Genomic DNA, 20,314 nt, shown 5'->3' with positions numbered 1-20,314 from the left:
GGAGTGAGGTGGCAGGGGTGCCACCCCTCCTATCCCTGCTATTGGTGGTCTAGACGTGACCACCAATAGCAGATCGGGGGCGGGGGGGTTAACTTTCATTTTCCCCGTTCTGCCCACCCACAATAGGCCGGGCAGGATGGGGAAAAGAAGGGGACCGGCGCCAGAGTCCACTTACCCTGCGGGCGATGATCTGTGTGAGATCGGCGGGCGGCGATGACTTGCAGCAGGCTCCCTGGATCCGACTGAAGCCGGTAAGTTGCCTAGCAACATCTGGAGGGCTACAGTCCCAGACCACTATACAGAGGTCTCTATACTGTAGCACTCCAGATGTTGAAAAACTACAACTCCCAGCATGCTCAGACAGCTGTTTGGGCATGCTGGGATTTGTAGTTTTGCAACAGCTGGAGGGCTACAGTTTGAGACCACTATACGGTAGTCTCTGAACTATATCCCTCCAGATCTTGCAAAACTACAACTCCTAGCATGCCCACACAACTGTTTGCTGTCTGGGCATGCTGGGATTTGTAGTTTTGCAACATCTGGAGGGCCACAGTTTGCAGTGGTCTCTATACTGTAGTTCTCCAGATGTTGCAAAACTGCAAATCCCAGCATGCTGGGAGTTGTTGTTGCGATCCCTCCAGCTGTTGCATAATTACATCTCCCAGCATTCCCTTCGGCGACCAGTGCGAATGTACCCTAAAAACACTACACTACACTACCACATAATAAAGGGTAAAACACTACATATACATCCCCTTACACTGTCCCCCCCAATAAAAATTAAAAAAGTATTGTATGGCAGTGTTTCCAAAACGGAGCCTCCAGCTGTTGCAAGACAACAACTCCCAGCATTTCTGGACAGCCACTGACTGTCCAGGCATGCTGGGAGTTTAGCAACAGCTGGAGGCACCCTGTTTGGGAATCACTGGCGTAGAATACCCCTATGTCCACCCCTATGCAATCCCTAATTTAGTCCTCAAATGCGCATGGCGCTCTCTCACTTCAAAGCCCTGTCGTATTTCAAAGAAACAGTTTAGGGCAACATATGAGGTATTTCAGTACTCGGGAGAAATGATACTACAAATTTTGGGAGGCTTTTTCTCCTTTTACCCCTTATGAAAAGGAAAAGTTAGGGTCTACACCAGCATGTTAGTGTAAAAAAAATAAAATAAAAAATAAAAATAAAAAAATTTGTTTGCACTAACATGCTGGTGTTGCCCTTTACTTTTTATTTTCACAAGTGGTAAAAGAAAAAAAAAGACCCCCAAAATTTGTAACGCAATTTCTCTTGAGTACGGAAATACCCCATATGTGGGCGTAAAATGATCTGCGGACGCATAACAAGGTTCAGGAGTGAGAGCGCACTATGTACATTTGAGGCCTAAATTGGTGATTTGCACAGGGATGGGTAATTTTACAGCGGTTCTGACAAACGCAAAAAAATTAATACCAAAATATGACCCCATTTTGGAAACTACACCCCTCACGGAATGTAACAAGTGGTATAATGAGCCTTAATACCCCTCAGGTGTTTGACAAATTTTTGTTAAAGTTGGATGGGAAAATGAAAAAAATAATTTATTTTCACTAAAATGCTGGTGTTACACCTTAATTTTTCATTTTCACCAGGGAAAATAGGGAAAAAAAGCCCCCCAAAATTTGTAACCCCATTTATTCTGAGTAAGAACATACCCCATATGTGGATGTAAAGTGCTCTGCAGGCGAACTACAATGCTCAGAAGAGAAGGAGCGCCATTGGGATTTTGAAGAGAAAATGTGTCCGGAATTGAAGGCCGTGTGTGTTTACAAAGCCCCCATAGTGTCAGAACATTGGACCCCCCAACAACTGACCCCATTTTGGAAAATACCCCCCTCACGTAATGTAGTAAGGGGTACAGTGAGCATTTACGCCCCACAGGTGTCTGACAGATTTTTTGAACAGTGGTCTCTGAAAATGAAAAATTTCATTTTCATTTGCTCAGCCCACTGTTCCAAAGATCTGTCAAATACCAGTGGGGTGTAAATGCTCACTGCACCCCTTATTAAATTGTGTGAGGGGTGTAGTTTCGAAAATGGGATCACATGTGGGGGGTCCACTGTTCTGGCACCACGGGGCGGGGGGGTTTGTAAACGGACATGGCCCCTGACTTCCATTCCAAACAAATTGACTCTTCAAAAGCTCAATGGCGCTCCTCCTCTTCTGAGCATTGTAGTTCGACCGCAGAGCACTTGACGTCCACAAATGGGGTATTTCCATACTCAGAAATGGGATCACAAATTTTGGGGGTAATTTTCTCCTATTACCCCTTGTAAAAATGTAAAATTTGGGGAAAAACCAGCATTTTTGTGAAAAATGTTTTTTTCTTCATTTACACATCCAACTTTAACAAAAAAGTCGTGAAATACATTTGAGTTGTTAAGGCTCACTTTACCCCTTTGTTACGTTCCTTGAGGGGTGTAGTTTCCAAAATAGTATGCCATGTGGGTATTTTTGCTGTTCTGGCACCATAGGGGCTTCCTAAATGCGACATGCCCCCTAAAAACCATTTCAGCAAAATTTACTTTCCAAAAGCCAAATGTGACTCCTCTTCTGAGCATTGTAGTTCACCCGCAGAGGATTTTACGTCCTAACATGGGGTATTTCCATACTCAGAAGAGATGGGGTTACACATTTTGGGGGGGCATTTTCTCCCATTACCCTTTATAAAAATGGCAAATTTGGGGGGGAAAAAACTGCACTTTAGTAAAAACATTTTTTCTTCATTTACACATCCGACTTTAACGAAAAGTCGTCAAACACCTGTGGGGTATTAAGGCTCAATGGACCCCTTGTTACGTGCCTTGAGGGGTGTAGTTTCCAAAATGGTATACCATGTGGGGGGTTTTCTGCTGTTCTGGCACCATAGGGGCTTCCTAAACGTGACATGCCCCCCAAAAACCATTACAGAAAAACTCACTCTCCAAAATCGCTTCGCTCCTTCCCTTCTGTGCCCTCTACTTCGCCGACATAATAAAAACCGCACCCCTCAAAGTATTCAAAATAACATTCAGTAAGTGTGTTAACCCTTTAGAAGTTTCACAGGAATAGCAGCAAAGTGAAGGAGAAAATGCAAAATCTTCATTTTTTACACTCGCATGTTCTTGTAGACACAGTTTTTGAATTTTTACAAGGGGTAATAGGAGAAACAGCCCCCCAAAATTTGTAACCCAATTTCTCTCGAGTAAGGAAATACCTCAAATGTGCATGTCAAGTGTTCGGCGGGCGCAGTAGAGGGCTCATAACGGAAGGAGCAACAATGGGATTTTAGAGAGTGAATTTTGCTGAAATGGTTTTTGGAAAGCATGTCACATTTAGGAAGCCCCTATGGTGCCAGAACAGCAGAAAACACTCCACATGGCATACCATTTTGGAAACGACACCCCTCAAGTCATGGAACAAGGGTTCCAGTGAGCCTTAACACCCCACAGGTGTTTGACGACTTTTCGTTAAAGTCAGATGTATAAGTGAAAAAAAAAATTGCTGTTTTTTCCCCCCAAATTTACAATTTTTTTGCCGCAGCTCATACCTGAAGCAGGAACCTCCAGCTGTTTAAAAATTACAACTCCCATCATGTACTGACAGACCGTGCACGCTGGGAGTTGTACTTTTGCAACAGCTGGAGGCCCACTGGTTGTTAAACCTTCAGTTAGGTTCTGTTACCTAACTCAGTATTTTCCAACCAGTGTGTCTCCAGCTGTTGCAAAACTACAACTCCCAGCATGTACTGATCGCCGAAGGGCATGCTGGGAGATGTAGTTATGCAACAGCTGGAGGTACGCAATTACAACTCCCAGCATGGCGAGACAGCTGTTTGGGCATGCTGGGTTTTGCAACATCTGGAGGTCTACAATTTAGAGACCAGTGCACAGTGATCTCCAAACTGTGGCCCTCCAGATGTTGCAAAGCTACAAATCCCAGCATGCACAGACAGCAAACTGCTGGATCTAGAGGGCTACAGTTTGGAGATAACTGTGCACTGGTCTCTAAATTGTAGACCTCCAGATGTTGCAAAACTGCAAAACCCAGCATGCCCAAACAGCTGTCTGGCCATGCTGGGAGTTGTAATTGCGTACCTCCAGCTGTTGCATAACTACATCACTGTGGTCTCTAAATTGTAGACCTCCAGCTGTTGCAAAACGTTAACTCCCAGCATGCCCAAGCAGCTGTCTGGGCATTCTGGTACTTGTAGTTTTGCAACATCTGGAGGGCTACAGTATAGAGACCACTGTATAGTGGTCTCAGACTGTAGCCCTCCAGATGTTGCTAGGCAACTAACCGGCTTCCGTAGGATCCAGGGAGTCAGCCGCACGACATCGCCGCCCGTCGATCACCGTCGCCCGCAGCCTCCGCAGATCGGTAAGTGACCTTCAGCGCCGCTCCCTGTTGGTTTCCCCGTCCTGCCCCGCCTATTGTGGGTGGGCAGAACGGGGAAACCGAAAGTAACCCCCCCGCCCCCGATCTGCTATTGGTCGTCGACCAATAGCAGGGATAGGAGGGGTGGCACCCCTGCCACCTCACTCCTATCCCTTCAGGGGGATCGTCGGTGTCTTGGACAACCGCGATCCCCTTTACATTCCGGGTCACCATAGACCCGTAATGACCCGGAATCGCGCAAATCTCAAGTGCGAATTCACTTGCTATTTGCCGCGATCGCCGACATGGGGGGTCTGATGACCCGCCTGGGCATTTGTGCGGGGGTGCCTGCTGATCGATATCAGCAGTCACCCCGGTCCGATCCCTGCCCGCTGCGCGGCAGGGACCTAAATTCCCACGCCCGTACATGTACGTCATGGGTCCATAAGTACCATGGTCCCATGACGTACCGGTACGACGTGTCCTGAAGAGGTTAAAGGCGTACTCCGGTGGAAATTATAATATTTTTATTTTTTTTTATCAACTGGTGCCAGAAAGTTAAACAGATTTGTAAATTACTTCTATTAAAAAATCTTAATCTTTCCAGTACTTTATTAGCTGCTGAATACTACAGAGGAAATTTTATTTTTGGAACACAGTTCTCTCTGCTGAATCACAAGCACAGTGCTCTCTGCTGACATCTCTCTCCATTTCAAGAACTGACCAGAGCAGCATATGTTTGCTATGGGGATTTTCTCCTACTCTGGACAGTTCTTAAAATGGACAGAGATGTCAGAGAGCAAATTTGATTCCCTCCCAAGTGACAGAGTATTTCTCCAAACCACTACATGTGTGAGGCCAGAAAGAAATTTCATGTTTGGTGCAAGTAGTCTCCAAAAATTTAATAGTAACCATTGTTCTCATATGTTTAACTGAATTTCACAACCTGGCGAGCAATGATCAGCCACAGAATTATTTTTGAAACTTAGGTCAGAGGGCTGCTAGTCTGGTAAGAATATCAATATCACCAAATCTTCCTGCACCTTTTCACCTAGTCTGCCAAGTTATCATGTGACCAGTCTCCCAGTCGGCATGGCACGTAGACTATTCTGGACCTTGTTCTGTTTAAACACTGACAGAAAATTCTAATCATTGCTATATACTAAATAACAGACATTTTCAGTCAAGTATTTAAGAACCTTGTTGCCAAAATCTTGTATTTGCATACATTTTAGGGTGACTGCTTTGTACTATGTGATTTTTCTTTAACCCCTTTACTCAATAGCCTGTTTTGACCTTAATGACCAAGGCAAATTTTTTAAAACTGGACATGCGTCCACTTATTTGGTAATAACTGTAGAACCTTTTTACTTATGAAAGCAATTCTGAGAGTTTTTTCGTGACATATTGTAATTTACATTAATGGTAAATTTTGATTGCTATATTTAGCGTTTTTTGTAAAAAAAAACTTTGCATTTTCTAGATATGATATTTTCAGCTCATATGATAAATAGTCATGCCGCACCAAATTAATGATTAATTCACATGTACAATATGTCTACTTTATGTTCCCATTATTTGATAAACATTTGAATGTTAGAAGGTTTATAAGTTTATAAGCAATTTTCCAGATTTTCAAGAAAATTGGTAAATCAGATTTTTCAGGGATCAGTTCAGCTCTGAAGTGGAATTGAGGTTCCTTTATGTTCGATACCCCCCATAAATCACCCCATTTTATAAACTGCACCCCTTAAAGTAGTCTGAATGACATTAAAGAAGTTTATTAACTAAATAAAAGCAAAGTGGAGCAAGAATTTTTTAATTACATTTTGTAGATTTTTCATTTTAATCCATCTTTTTTTCTGTAACACAGTAGGCGTTGACAAAGAAATAAAACTCAAGATTTATTCTCCGAATTCTGACATACTTAGAAATATCCCATATGTGGCCTTTATGCGCTACGTGTCTCTCACACAGGCCTCAGACATGAAGGCGTGCTGTTTGGATTCGGAGGCATCCTTTTAGTTTAGGATATTTTGTTGGCATCATATAAATATTTTTGGGAGACAAGTTGACGCTTTCATTGGTACCATTCTGGGGTACATGTGACACTCTGATTGCTTTTTATTTTATTATTTATGAGGTGGTTTACAAAAAAAAAAAAAAAAGATTCTGTGGTTTTTATTTTTTAGGTAGTTCGTCATGCCGTATAAGTGACATGTTAATGTTACACTGTAGGTTGATACGATTACAGCGATACCAAATTTATATATTTTTTTATAATTTAGTTAATTTATGACATAAAAACTTGTAAGTCGCTGCATTCTGTGAGCTGCAACTTTTAAATTTTTTCACTGATGCAATTGTGTGAGTACTCTTTTTGCGGGACATTATTTGTGGTGACTTTTTGGGGGTGTATTATACACTTAAATAAAATTTGAAAAATAAAAGAAAAATTTGAAAAAATATAAAAAATAAAAGAAATTATTTTATTATTTTCACTTTATTGTTTCCACTTTTTCACACTTTTTTTTAAACTATTATACACAATTCAATGGAGTACACATCTGTACTCCGGTGAATTATGCCTATGTCTATCAGTACTGACAGGCATAGGATAGATCAGTCCCTACCTTAGGTAGGGACTAATCACTCATGTTGCCATGACAACGGAGGCAACTGTGAGTCCTCCAGTTGCCATGGCAACCATCGGCGCTCTGCTTTCACATTGCAGAGCGCCGATCAGTGTCAGAGGGAGCTCCCTCCCTCTGTTGCCCGAATAGGGTTGCTCTGCAAGGTTAACCCAGGATCGGAGCGCAGCTTTTCCCCTCATTGGGATCTCATTTTCCTGGTTTCGTCTGTTTTGTGATGCAGAATACACAGCACTAGGTTCCTGATCACGCACCATCTGAATATGGCCTGAGATCCCAATGAGGGGAAAAGCATCTAACGCCATAACACAAATGTATCAGGGTCCAAATCTAAGATTTACTGTAAATATTTTCTGTGTTTAAGAAAATGTTCACACGTTCATAACTAGCAGTAGGTGTCCACTGCGAGTTATGCTACCATGCACTTGTTTGGACACATGGACAGTCCGTAATAGTGGCAGGTTTGCAGACCTGTTAAAATGAACAGGTCTTTCTGCAGTGAGAAACCGTCTGCTAGTTACAAGCGTGTGAACTTACCCTGAAGGAGAACTTCAGTAAAAAAATAAAAAAATGTATCCACTATGTCCGGGCTGCCAGAACAAAGATAATAAACTTTAACCTTTCACCGCTCCCCTGGTGCCACCAATATCGCAGTCCCATCCTCCGGTCCTGGTCATCTTCTGGCTTTTGGTGCCCAATTAAAATATTATATAATGTTAATGATCCTGTACAGTGAACGGTGTATACGTAAAGAAACTGGCAACCTCAAATTGCTGCTTTTTTCAGTAAATAAAATAAAAAGTGATCAAAAAAGGTCACATATACGCAAAAGTGAAACCAATAAAAACTACAGATAAGAGGGGTCAGAATAGGGCAATTTTACATACTGATTTTGTTAAAGTTAGTTTTTTTTTTAAACCAGTACAATAATAGTAAAGCATGTACCCGTGGGTATCATTTTAATCATAATCACCTAAAGAATAAACAAAATATGGACTTAAGGTAAAGTTTACTGTTTAAAAAAATTATACCCCCCAAAAGCTGCAAAATTGTGTTTTGTTCTTTTTAAATTTCCCCACAAAATTATAATTTTTTGGGTTCGCTGTACACTTTATTATAAAATGAGTGATGTCAAAGAACAATTGATCACGCAAAAAAAAAAAAAAAAACAAGCCCCTTATGGGACTGTGGATGGAAATATAAGAGTTATGACTCTCAGAAGAGGAGGAAAAAACAAAATGCAAAAATAAAACCCGGCTGTGTCCCGAGGTGATAAAATATAAAATCACACCCCACACTCCACATTTCTAAGGTGTAACTATACACTGCTCCCTATGGCACCCCCTATCTTTCCCCCTTACCTTTCACTCTCCTCTTTTGTTTGTTAAACCCATAGACAGCATACACAGACTTACTATGTATCTTCCAAGACCTGGGATGACTCCTATTGGCATGTTTTGGTGGACAGAATTGAGATATTTCAGAAATAAAGCTAATTCCGAGAGAAATGTAGGTCACAGACACATACAAAGTACATGTACATGATAAGGATGAGATATAACAGTTTTGTTTTTTTTGAGTTATCTGACTGGTACGCTTTAAGGGTTAATCCTTCCCTGTACAAAAGACCACCCCCTACTCTGTATGTCATGCCTGATGAAGCTGCGCAAGCGCAGTGAAACACGTTGCATTATTTTAAATAAATCCTCCTTTTACCTACTACACGTGTCTACTCCTGGTCAGCGCCGCTGAGTCCCACCAATCCTGGAAGTTTCCTCTTGGCATTGCTCACCTGGCTGGGAAGGGTGCAGACAAGGCTCTCTGCTGACATCACGCTGACCATTGTTGTGTGCGAGTCCACACAACCGCCTTTGGTAAGGGTCATTCCTATATTGGCTGTCTTAACCGGATACCAGCGGTAATACGCTATGGAGCGCTCTTCCTTTTCTTATGAGTAAATAACGCCATTCATTGATTCAGGTAAAAACTATAGGAATACCAATATTGCCACCATACTGAGACTTGATACACATACAATATATCAATATCAGAGATCACATGTTGGCCTGTAGAGTGTAACCACAATCAGTACTGGATAAATGAATATTTCTAATCAGACAAATTCAGAGGCAGAATAATCTTCTCTGTTAGGGTCTATTCACACAGGGATGTGGAAATCCTATCGCCCGACGCCCGGGACATGTAGTTTCGGGCGCTGGGCAGGAGAATTGTTAATAGATTTAGCCCTGTATCGGGCAAGCAGGGACAGACCGACTTCCCCCTTATTTTTCTTTAATGCCGGTGTGAGGCACAGGAGCGGATGCAAGTCTGCACCTCACACCGGCGCTCAGGGTGTATGTAGAGGGCGGCGGCCGCCGGCTGATCGCAGAGCCCGAGGTCGCACGTTTGCATTACATAATTAAGCCACGCCCCCTTATATACCCCTCCCGGAGGATGGAGGACGCAGCTCTACATTACACAAGACGACAGGGGGAGAGAAAGGACGTACACAGCTCGGTAAACAGCTCCACCCTCCCCCGCACACAGCTCTATCCCTCCCCCTCCCCCTGCTCTGTCTCCACAGGACCTAATCCACCACGGGGAGGTTGCATGTTTGCACGGGGGAAAAAACAGAGCAGTGGGTGAGGGGAGAGAGGCCGTCCGGTGTGAGGTGAGATTTTCAAACCCATGAAACCTCACACGGCGGTGTGACTACAGCTCTGATGTCCACTGGCTCAGGTGAGGAGGCAGAGAATGCAAGCGGCGGCAGGAAGGGTGGTTGTATATGTAGGGTGTGAGTGTATGTGTGATGTGTATGTGTGATGTGTATGTAATGTATGATGTGGGGTGGGCAGCGGCAGTTGTGCCATCTAATTTTATTTATTTTTAGTGGCTTCTGGCCACTCGCACTAAATTGCACCACCAGAATCCCGCCCCTTCATACTCACCCGCCAACCAAGAGCCCCACAGATGCACGCAAACACACCCGAACCAAAACTACATCTTCCAGCATGTTGCGCCATAACCGAAACTGTAGAACTATAAAGTGCAACATGCTGGGAGTTTTAGTGTTGTTCAGGTCAGCTGCAGAGTCATAGGCTGCATCAGGGCATGCTGGGTGTTGTAGTTACTAACTGCAATTCCCTGTATTCCTTGACACATCCTATGGCTCTGCAGCTGACACAAACCAAAACTACAACTCCCAGCATGTTACAAAATAACCTTAACTGTACTACTATACAGTGCAACATGCTGCAACACCCACACAACCATAGGCTGTATCAGGGCATTCTGGGAGTTGTAGTTATCTAGTAACTAAATGCAACTTCCAGCATTTTATGACACAAATTAGAGTAAATAAAATGCAGCACATAAACTGGAGAAGCAGAACCCCCCCCCCCCAGTAACACAGCATTGTTCAGTGTTTTTCAACCAAAAGACTCCATATATAAATCCCTATGAAGACTGAAAAATAGTGATTAAAATATTTTAAAAAGTGCGTATACATGTGAATAAGCCCCTTTACCAATAAAAGTTTCTAATTTTCTTTAAATAAAAATAATGTACAAAAATAAACATAAGTGGTATCGCTGCATGTGGAAATATCCATGCAATTAAAATATAATGGTATTTAAATCGTACGGTGAACGGTGTAAATGTAAAAAATAGTCCAGAATTGCTCATTTTTGGTCACTTCATATGAGAATTTTTTTTTATAAAGTGATCAAAAAGTTACATCTAGACTTTTCTGGGCTTGCCTTGGGTGTAAAAGGAGCTACAGCTCTCCCGCCGATAATATCCCGGCCTGCTGCGATCACCGTGGCCGCTATTAAACTTTTAGGTCACTGCTGTCAAAGTTGACAGCAGTGTCTAAAAGGATCTTATATCCATCCCTGGTGGTTTAGTGGGGTGGATCGTACTATTTTGGATGAAATTATTTTATCTACCAGGACGAGTTGATTTTCTTGCGGGACAAGTAGATTGTGTTCCGCTTTAGTCCCTTGGACAAGTAGTTAGTTTTTTTTTTTTTTTTTTTTTAATTTCCACACCCTTGTCACATGTACAGTATCCTGTGCATATTTGATGAACAGGGTTTGAAAATGCAGATTTGAAGCTGTGTTCAATTAGTTTTCATTGAAATCTGCAGCATAAAATCTGCAGCTTCAAATTCTGTGGATCAGATATGCGCAGGATACTGTTAGTGTTAATACCCCCTCAGGAATTATTTTCTTTTCCCATTTTCTCACTCCACCCCATACCACATTGATGACTTCAAAACCTGAGTTTCCACAATGCAATACAGCCAGGGAGCCTCTATACCAGAGAGCACCCATAAAAGTCAGCCAGCTGGCACTAACTTGGTAATGCACTTAATTCTCACAGAAGCCAAGTGGTTAATGCTTTTAATCCCACAGAAGTTAAAGCGCAGTAGAGCCACAAGTTAACTTGGCATTTCAGAGTGTTAAAACTATCTCTAGAGAGTTATTTTTCACATATGACGCAGCACTGTGCATGATACTTATTTGTCTAAATAGGATTTTAAAATCAGTGCCTAAAAAGCCAAACCGTAAGATTTCTCCTGGATGCTTTTAACTGTATATTGCTGTGCCGTGTAAGAAGAGGTTACCACTGTGTCTCTATAGGACCCATCTCCAGTGATGAGAACCAGCATAATGTAATTCTACTGCACTGGGTCTCATCACTGGAGAGGGGTCCTATGGAGACGCAGTGGTGACATCTTACATGGCACAGCGATATACAGCTGAAAACATCTAGGATTAAAGCTTACCGTTTGGCTTTTTAGGCGCTGATTTTAAAAGAAATCATATTAAACAAATGAATATCATGCACAGTGCTGCGTCATAGTCATGTTAAAAAGAACTCTAGTCTAGAGGTACAATTTATTATACAACATAGGACTACAACTCCCAGTGTTGTCTCCCTGTCTGTGCCTCCTCCCCCAACATTAAAGGGACATGGTGAGTAATTACATAGGCCACACAGAAAGACTGTAAATAAACACGGTGGGCCATTTATATGGTTACACCTTAATAAAATGGGAATGGTTGGTGATATTAACTTCCTGTTTGTGGCACATTAGTATATGTGAGGGGGGGAAACTTTAAGATGGGTTGTGACCATGGCGGCCATTTTGAATCCAACTTTTGCTTTTTCAATAGGAAGAGGGTCATATGAAACATCAAACATATTGGGAATTTCACAAGAAAAACAATGATGTGCTTGGTTTTAATGTAACTTTATTCTTTCATTAGTTATTTACAAGTTTCTGACCACTTATACAATGTGTTCAATGTGCTGCCCATTGTGTTGGATTGTCAATGCAACCCTCTTCTCCCACTCTTCACACACTGATAGCAACACCGCAGGAGAAATGCTAGCACAGGCTTCCAGTATCCGTAGTTTCAGGTGCTGCACATCTCGTATCTTCACAGCACAGACAATTGCCTTCAGAAGACCCCAAAGATAAAAGTCTAAGGGGGTCAGATTGGGAGACCTTGGGGGCCATTCAGCTGGCCCACGACGACCGATGCACTTTCCAGGAAACTGTTCATCTAGGAATGCTCGGACCTGACACCCATAATGTGGTGGTTTCACCATCTTGCTGGAAAAACTCAGGGAACGTGCCAGCTTCAGTGAAAAGAGGGAAACACATCATCATGTAGCATAAACAGTGGCCTTGAGGTTTCCATTGATGAGGAATGGCCCCACTATCTTTGTACCCCATATACCACACCATACCATCAATTTTTGTGTTCCAACAGTCTTGAAGGGATCTATACAATGTGGGTTAGTTTAAGACCAATAGCGGTTTTGTTTGTTAACTTCACCATTCACATAAAAGTTTGCCTCATCACTGAACAAAATCTTCTGCGTAAACTGAGGGTCCTGTTCCAATTTTTGTTTTGCCCATTCTGCAGCACTTGAAACTACAGATAATGGACGCCTGTGCTAGCATTTCTCCTGTGGTGTTGCTATCAGTGTGTGAAGAGTGGGAGAAGAGGGTTGCATTGACAATCCAACACAATGGGCAGCACATTGAGCACATTTTATAAGTGGTCAGAAACTTGTAAATAACTCATGAAAGAGTAAAGATACGTTAAAACCAAGCACATAATAGTTTTTCTTGTGAATTTCCCAATAAGTTTGATGTGTCACATGACCCTCTTCCTATTGAAAAAACAGAAGTTGGATTCAAAATGGCCTACTTCAAAATGGCGGCCATGGTCACCACCCATCTTGAAAAGTTTCCCCCCTCACATATACTAATGTGCCACAAACAGGAAGTTAATATCACCAACCATTTTATTAAGGTGTATCCATATAAATGGCCCACCCTGTACAATATAAACTACAACTCCCAGTGCTGGGAGTTGTAGTTTATATTGTACATTTACAGTCGGGCAAGCAACATTAACATAAGGCTCTGCTATACTGTAGCTCATGTTGGACTAATAGAATCAGCCTGATGCAGGAGGCGGCTGGGAGTAGTAGTACTAGAAGGGCTGTCAGTGTGTCCTCCCCTCCCCATAAGGACAATTTTCTTATATTTAATCACAGGCAGACAGTGACAAGTACTTACACCCATCACTGTCACTAGGTGCACTCTAGCTCGTCAGTGTGGGGGGGAGGGGGCAGTCCTCACATTTCCTTCCTCCTCAGCGGTGCCTGTGTTTGTTGACAGGATGATAGTACTGGGTAACTTGTAAACAGCAGAGGGACAAGAGTGGTCACCCCCCTCTTGCTCTGGAGGCTCTCCTCAGCACTACTCTCTTCTTTTGTTTCTCCCCATAGACTGCACAGGCTGGTTTAGACCTGCAGTCTATGAGACAGGGGGAACACGCTGGTGACATCCGAGATCCGACACAGAGGGTGCAATGAACAGCTAACATCGGGCTGCCTGTGTCGGACCTGTGATGTCATCAACGCGCTCCTGCAGGTCTAAACCAGCCTGTGGCCGTAGAGCATAGGGATGTAAGTGTGGCCATGGGTCCCATAGCTGCTGACAGTCAGGGGTGCCTGAAAAATGACAAATCTGGCCCTGACTGTATTTTGCCGCGATTTGCGCTAAATCGCAGTAAAAACATGTTGATTTTACCACGATTTTGCACAAATCACAGCAAAATACAGTATTGAGTGTATGAATGTACATATGTTCAGGGGGCCCCCCAATTTTGCGTTTTGGACAAAATTGTGTCTCATGAATAGCGATGCCATGCTGAGCTGCGGCAACTCCATTTTCTGTACACTGGTGAACCAGAACTACATATACAATGATTGACACCTGGTAAACAGAGGTGACAACCCCTGTGGGCACTGTAATTGCACAGAAAACAGACATAAAAAAAAAAAAAAAATTTACTTCACATTAGGCCTGCACGATATATCGCAATCCCAATCGAATTGCAATATTTAAATTTGGCCTTCAGCAAAATCTGGCGCTTACTTAAACGGTCCTCAGCTTATGCAGCAACTCGGCCCGGCTTTCCACGGCGGCTCTGCCAGGCATCACGTGGCGGCGGCTCGGCACAGCATTTCCCAGCCCTGCGGTGGCTAAGCCGGCTCCTGTACAGTGCGCCGGGCTGTGGCTTTCTCCCAGCAGTGCTTTGCGCTGGCAGGAAGTCCCTTTGCACTCTATGGTACAGCAGGAGCCACGTGGGAGGAAGCAACAGAGTGCAGGCCAGGTACATGATATGGGGAGGGAGAATTAAGATTATCCCTCCCCATTTCATATTCAAATATTTAATAATGAAAAGGAGAGGATTAGTTGTATGAAGGGAATGGTCTGCATGAGGGGAGACAGGGGCTGCATGAGGGGGGGGGGGGAGAGACAGGGGCTGCATGAGGGGGGAACATGGGCAGTAAGAGAGGGGAACATGGGCAGTAAGAGAGGGAAACATGGTCTACATGAATTTCATATAGCAGTACCCCTCATATAGCTGGTGCCTCTCCTATAGCCTATATTCCCCATCATTTAGCCCATGTTCCCAATCATATAGCTGGTCCTCCTCATATAGTCTCTATTCCCCATTTATAGCGGGTCCCCATCATATAGCCATTTTCACCCCTATAGCCTATGTTCCCCCTCATATAGCAACCCCCCCCCCCCACAATGACATTTCCCTCATATAGCCATTCCCTTCATATAGCTAATCCACCTCACATAGCCAATGTCCCCCCTAATATAGCCATTCTCTTCCCTATAGCCTATGTCCCCCCCCTCATATAGACATTCTCCTCAAATATTTGTGTAAAAAAAAAAAGGAGTTAAACAAAAAAAAAGGCATTCAACCTCATAAAGCAGTTACCCCTCATTTCCTATAGCCAATTCCCCTCATACCCATTCCACTCTTGTCATATTATGAAATGAGGCTATTTGCTATATGAAAAGGCTGGATTTCACCATTTGTTTGTCATATCGCAATCGTATATCGAAATTGCAATATTTACCTCCATAATCGCAATCGCACATTTTCCCCATATCGTGTAGCCCTACTTGACATATCTCCTGACTTGCACTCACAGGTGAGATTTCAGATTTTGCTGGAAAGGCTCATTAAAATAAAAGCGGTTAATGATAGGGAAAATAATGGGAATATTCTGAGCTTCCAATGTGCAGATTGTTTTTTTGGGGCATAGCTGGAGACTTAATAAAGGGCATTGTGTTTTCTTGACAAGTGACAAAGCATATCCGGAAGGAGCAATGTAAAAAGAACACGAAAATATATATAAAAGAAAAAAAATATATATATAAGAGTATTGACAAGAGGCAGGAAGGTGGAAACTGCTGATGAGTGAAAAGCACATCTGCCACTTGAAGAGCTAAGGTAACATCTTTCTTGAAAAGAGCTGTAATTGTTGTATTGATCATAGAAGAAAAAACACGGCCTGTTTTGCAGAACACATGAAAGGAAACAAGAAGATTATAGCAAAACTTCCACTGTGAAATGTGAGGAATCCTTAACCCTCTCCACTCAAATTTAGAGCTGTGCTAAACATGTCTACTAATAACACAACCTAGCATTGAATTTACTAGGAAAGTAGAGATCAGACCAGCTGCTCGGTCACTTATTTAGACTGTGTACAACAAAAAATTACCTGGCTATGTTCCCCCCACCTTTCTTGGAGCTCGGTATAAGGGATAAGTCATTACAAAGACACTACACAAAGTCCGCGAATATAGCATCTTAGGGTGGTATTGCACGGGCAGTGAGTCAAGTAGATTGGTGCTTATTTAAGAAACCTATCACATTGCTTGACTACAGTGTGTGAAGAACCACATGAACAATTACTGGATTGTTTGTGCAGCCCTTCACTTGTGTGGTTGGCGGCCGCACATCTCACATAAGCAGATGTGTACCTGACAATTTTTTTTAACCAGCTTAAAAAGGTGAGTAACAGGAGTTTGCTCATTTGTTGACTGATCATTAAGCCTACTGCAAAGGGCTATATCGGCATACATTCGCCCATTGTAATACAGCCATTACACCAGGATAAAATGAGGCTCCTTGGTAAAAATTCTCCAGTAGGCTAGCTTGGAAGGATGGAGACCTGTTGAATTATCTTACTGTCTATATGTGTAAGATGGATATGCGTTTTTGGCAGCATTAAAAATACAAGTCCTGGCCCAATAACAAGTCTAGTGAACCAAACTAACAGCATCACAGTGAGCTAGGACCTAGGTCCCAAGCACAGTCCTTAAAGGGTACCTCTCATCAAATAAACTTTTGATATATTTTAGATTAATGAATGTTGAATAACTTTCCAATAGCATGTTAATGAAAAATATGTTTCTATTGTATTTTTCCCGATCAGTCCTGTCAGCAAGCATTTCTGACTCATGCAGGAGTCCTAAACACTCAGAGCTGCCAGCCTGCTTTGTTCACAGCCAAACAGGCTGTGAACAAAGCAGGCTGGCAGCTCTGAGTGTTCTCCTTTGTGAACAAAGCAGACTGGCAGCTCGTAGTGTTTAGGACTCGAGCATGAGTCCGAAATGCTTGCTGCCAGGACTGGTAGGGAGACCCCTAGTGGTCATTTCTTCAAAGTGGAAAATTAAATAGAAAGAAGCATATTTTTTAATAACATGCTATTGTGAAGTTATTCTGCATACATTAATCTATAATATATCAAACTTTTTTTGATGAGAGGTACACTTTAAGCCCCACCAATAGTCCAGAACGAGATTTTCTCCCTGTTCTATTCCAATGAAAGAACTGAAGAAACCCAGACTTTTGGAGGGCCTTAAAGCATATGTCAGATCCCACAAAAAAAAAAAAAAAAAATGTTGTCAGTACCTAATCCTGAACATGTACTTATTTTTATGTCTCTATCACCCATATTTCACTAGAAAATTGCATATTAAAGCTGCTCACTGTCTTGTCCCTCTCTTGCCTGCACTGTGTTTGACTCCTTTCTCCCTCACTCTGCTCTAAATGGTCATGGGAGCAAGCCTGGCAGTCAGCCAATCATTGCACTCTGCTCTGTAACCCTTTCCTCTCTGGTTTTATGATGTACATGTTACACAGAGAGGAGGAATGATTATTGTAGACTGCCTGTACTCTACCACCAAAAGACAATTGGGGTGATTTATCGAAACCTGTGCAGTGGAAAAGTTGCCAAGCTTTTTTTCCAGCCCACCGGAGCACCGGAAAGATGAACTAATTTATGCAGGAAAAGTCAGCAACCGCCGAACCGAGAAGTTTGTGACAAATCGAATTTACTGTAAGTTCGCTCATCTCTATAAATAAAGGTGCTAGACTCAAAAATTAGATGTCCATGGTCAGGATTAGGTACGAAGTGATATATTTAAAAAAATGTTTTATTGGATCTGACGGGTACTCTTTAAGTGCAAAGGTTTTGTGCTAAAAGTACAGTAGTTTTATGCATACATTTTCAGTTCTGTATGTTACTATGTCATTCATGTGTGTCATCCTTTGGCAGTCCTGTAATGCTTGGACTTGTAGTTTTGGATGGTTAAGGGTTCAGTGTTTGGATAACTTTTTTTTTTCAGCAGTGCTGCCTTCAGCTGTGTGCCTACAGCTTCTGCAAAACTACAACTACCAGCATGCCCTGGCATCCTTATACTGTCCAGGCATGCTTGGCATTGTAGTTTTGCAACAGCTGGAGGCACATGTTTGGTAAAACTGTGTTACAGCAGTGCTGCTGCAAGCTGTGTTCCTTCTGCAGCCTTGTCCATTAGCCATCTTGTCCATGAACCATGGACAAGCTGATGTGCCGTCGGACTGGTCAGCATCCCAGGAGGTATGGGGACCCCTAGTGGTGGGATTTTCAAAGACTGTTTTCTATAATAAAATGTGATTGTTTTGCCAAGATATAAAAAGTTTTACTATCTGACAGTGCCCATTTAAGGACTGGTGTTCGGGACCATTGACCTACAGTATGATGCTCTCAGTTCAGGTTTTCAGATCTACAATCAGACTGAACATGCGGGCATGATAGAAACACAAATGATTATATATTAAGCTTATGGAACCCTGGACTAAGAATTAGTCCATCCCTATAAGCACAAAACTGCTTTTCACATGAAACATAAATGAATGTCTATGTTAGCTTTCTGTAAGTTATAGGATTATAGGTTCACATGTTAAAAAGGCACTTACCTGCCACCAGTTTGGGTCCTCCCTGTTAACAATATGCAGAATTTCTCCTTTGGAAAATTTTAATCCGGCTTCTTTGCAGGGAATCAGATTATCATTAAATGGGTTGTAATCAAAATGACACTTTACATACACCTAAGGAGAAAACCATGCATTAGAATGGAATCTACATCAACAATATTTTTACTGATATTTAAAAAATTAAAACATGTTAACAGTTTAGAGATTTAGGATCTTTTTAGACAGGAGGACCCATGTCCAAAACAAGCGCCGATCTAGCAGATCAGTGCTTGTTTAATGGGCCTTTTATACAACTCAATGATTTTGCTGCCAGGGCCAAACAAAATCATTGAGCCCATAACCTAAGTTATTATCAGCAACACATTTACTGTTTACACAGGGGGATTATTTCCCAACCAATGTTGGTATTCGGGCCCCATGATCCCAAAAAATCAGCCAAAAGAGGAGTGATTGTTTGCTTGTCAGCTGATCACTGTATTTTTTGCTCCAGACGATAATTGTCCCGTGTAAAAAGTTCTTTACAGCCAAGACAGATCCAACACACCAGTGGGTAGGCAGATGACACCTACCTGTTGAGGGGTTACTGCATCTTTATAACTTGGAAGTATCTTTAAGGTAACGCTACCACTAATACTCTTCAGTAACTCTTGCAGCTCCTTCGGATTGTTTCCAACTTCATGACCATTCACTTCCTTAATGATGTCACCCACATGGAGAAGACCTTGTCGGTCAATCATCCCACCATGGAGAATTCGAGCAATAACTAAATTATTATTTTCGACTTTAAATGTTACACCCTGTGAAAATGAAGCAGAAAAAAAAAAACATGGTGGATGTTCCAAAAATTTTCAAAATTTTGCATTTTTTGAGGGGCCCTTTAGTGTACATACAAAATGTGAAAACACTTTTTTAGACATCAATTGTTTACCAATGTCAACCGCAGGGAACAGCTGCTAGAAATTGCCGAGCTTAGGTCCAGAAAAGACCAACGTACTTATGTAAACTTAACCCCTTAGGGACTCAAGAGTTTTTCCGTTTTTGCACTTTTGTTTTTTCCTCACCTTTTAAAAATCATAACCCTTTCAATTTTGCACCTACAGAAATATGATCGCTATTTTTTGTGCCACCACTTCTACTTTGTAATGACATCAGTAATTTTAACCCCAAAAAAATCTATGGCGAAACCAAAAAATACAAAATTATGCGACAAAATTGAAAAAAAAAAAAAAAAAAAGGCCATTTTGTAACTTTTGGGGGCTTCAGTTTCTAAGCAGTTCATTTTTTTTGTATAAATGACACTTCTTTATTCTGTAGGACCATACAATAAAAATGATACCCTTCTAATATAGGTTTGATTTTGTCTTACGTCATACCTACGTGCATGAAAATTAACACGTTTAAAAATGTCCTCTTCTCACCCCTATAACACTTTTCCTCATACGAGGATGCATGAGGGCTAATTTTTTGTGCCGTGATCTAAACTTTTGATCAGACTTTGGCATTTTTTACGCGTACGTCATTGACCGTGCGGTTTAATTAACGATATATTTTTATAGTTCGGAGCTTACAACAGCTGATAAGTACTGGAAGGATTAAGATTTGTTAATAGAAGT

General features: G+C 42.1%; 1 protein-coding gene across 7 annotated transcripts in view; it reads right to left on the bottom strand.

Moving 5' to 3' along the window:
* The window catches only part of PALS2 (protein associated with LIN7 2, MAGUK p55 family member), a 192,031-nt gene that overhangs the window by 73,330 nt on the left and 98,387 nt on the right, over positions 1 to 20,314 (bottom strand). For 6 of the 7 annotated variants that reach the window (XM_056519816.1, XM_056519819.1, XM_056519815.1 and 3 more), the window contains exons 5-6: positions 19,271 to 19,498; positions 18,684 to 18,815 (exon numbers count right to left, since the gene is read on the bottom strand). In XM_056519816.1, coding sequence (XP_056375791.1) covers positions 18,684 to 18,815; positions 19,271 to 19,498 — 360 coding nt within the window. The remainder of the gene's footprint in view (positions 1 to 18,683; positions 18,816 to 19,270; positions 19,499 to 20,314) is intronic. The other variant, XM_056519822.1, reaches the window with a different exon arrangement.

The sequence above is a fragment of the Hyla sarda genome, chromosome 5 (genome assembly GCF_029499605.1).
Source record: "Hyla sarda isolate aHylSar1 chromosome 5, aHylSar1.hap1, whole genome shotgun sequence".
In the NCBI taxonomy this organism is placed as follows: domain Eukaryota; kingdom Metazoa; phylum Chordata; class Amphibia; order Anura; family Hylidae; genus Hyla; species Hyla sarda.
Note: the sequence above shows the minus strand (reverse complement) of the source record. Positions and strands in the feature narration are given on the sequence as shown.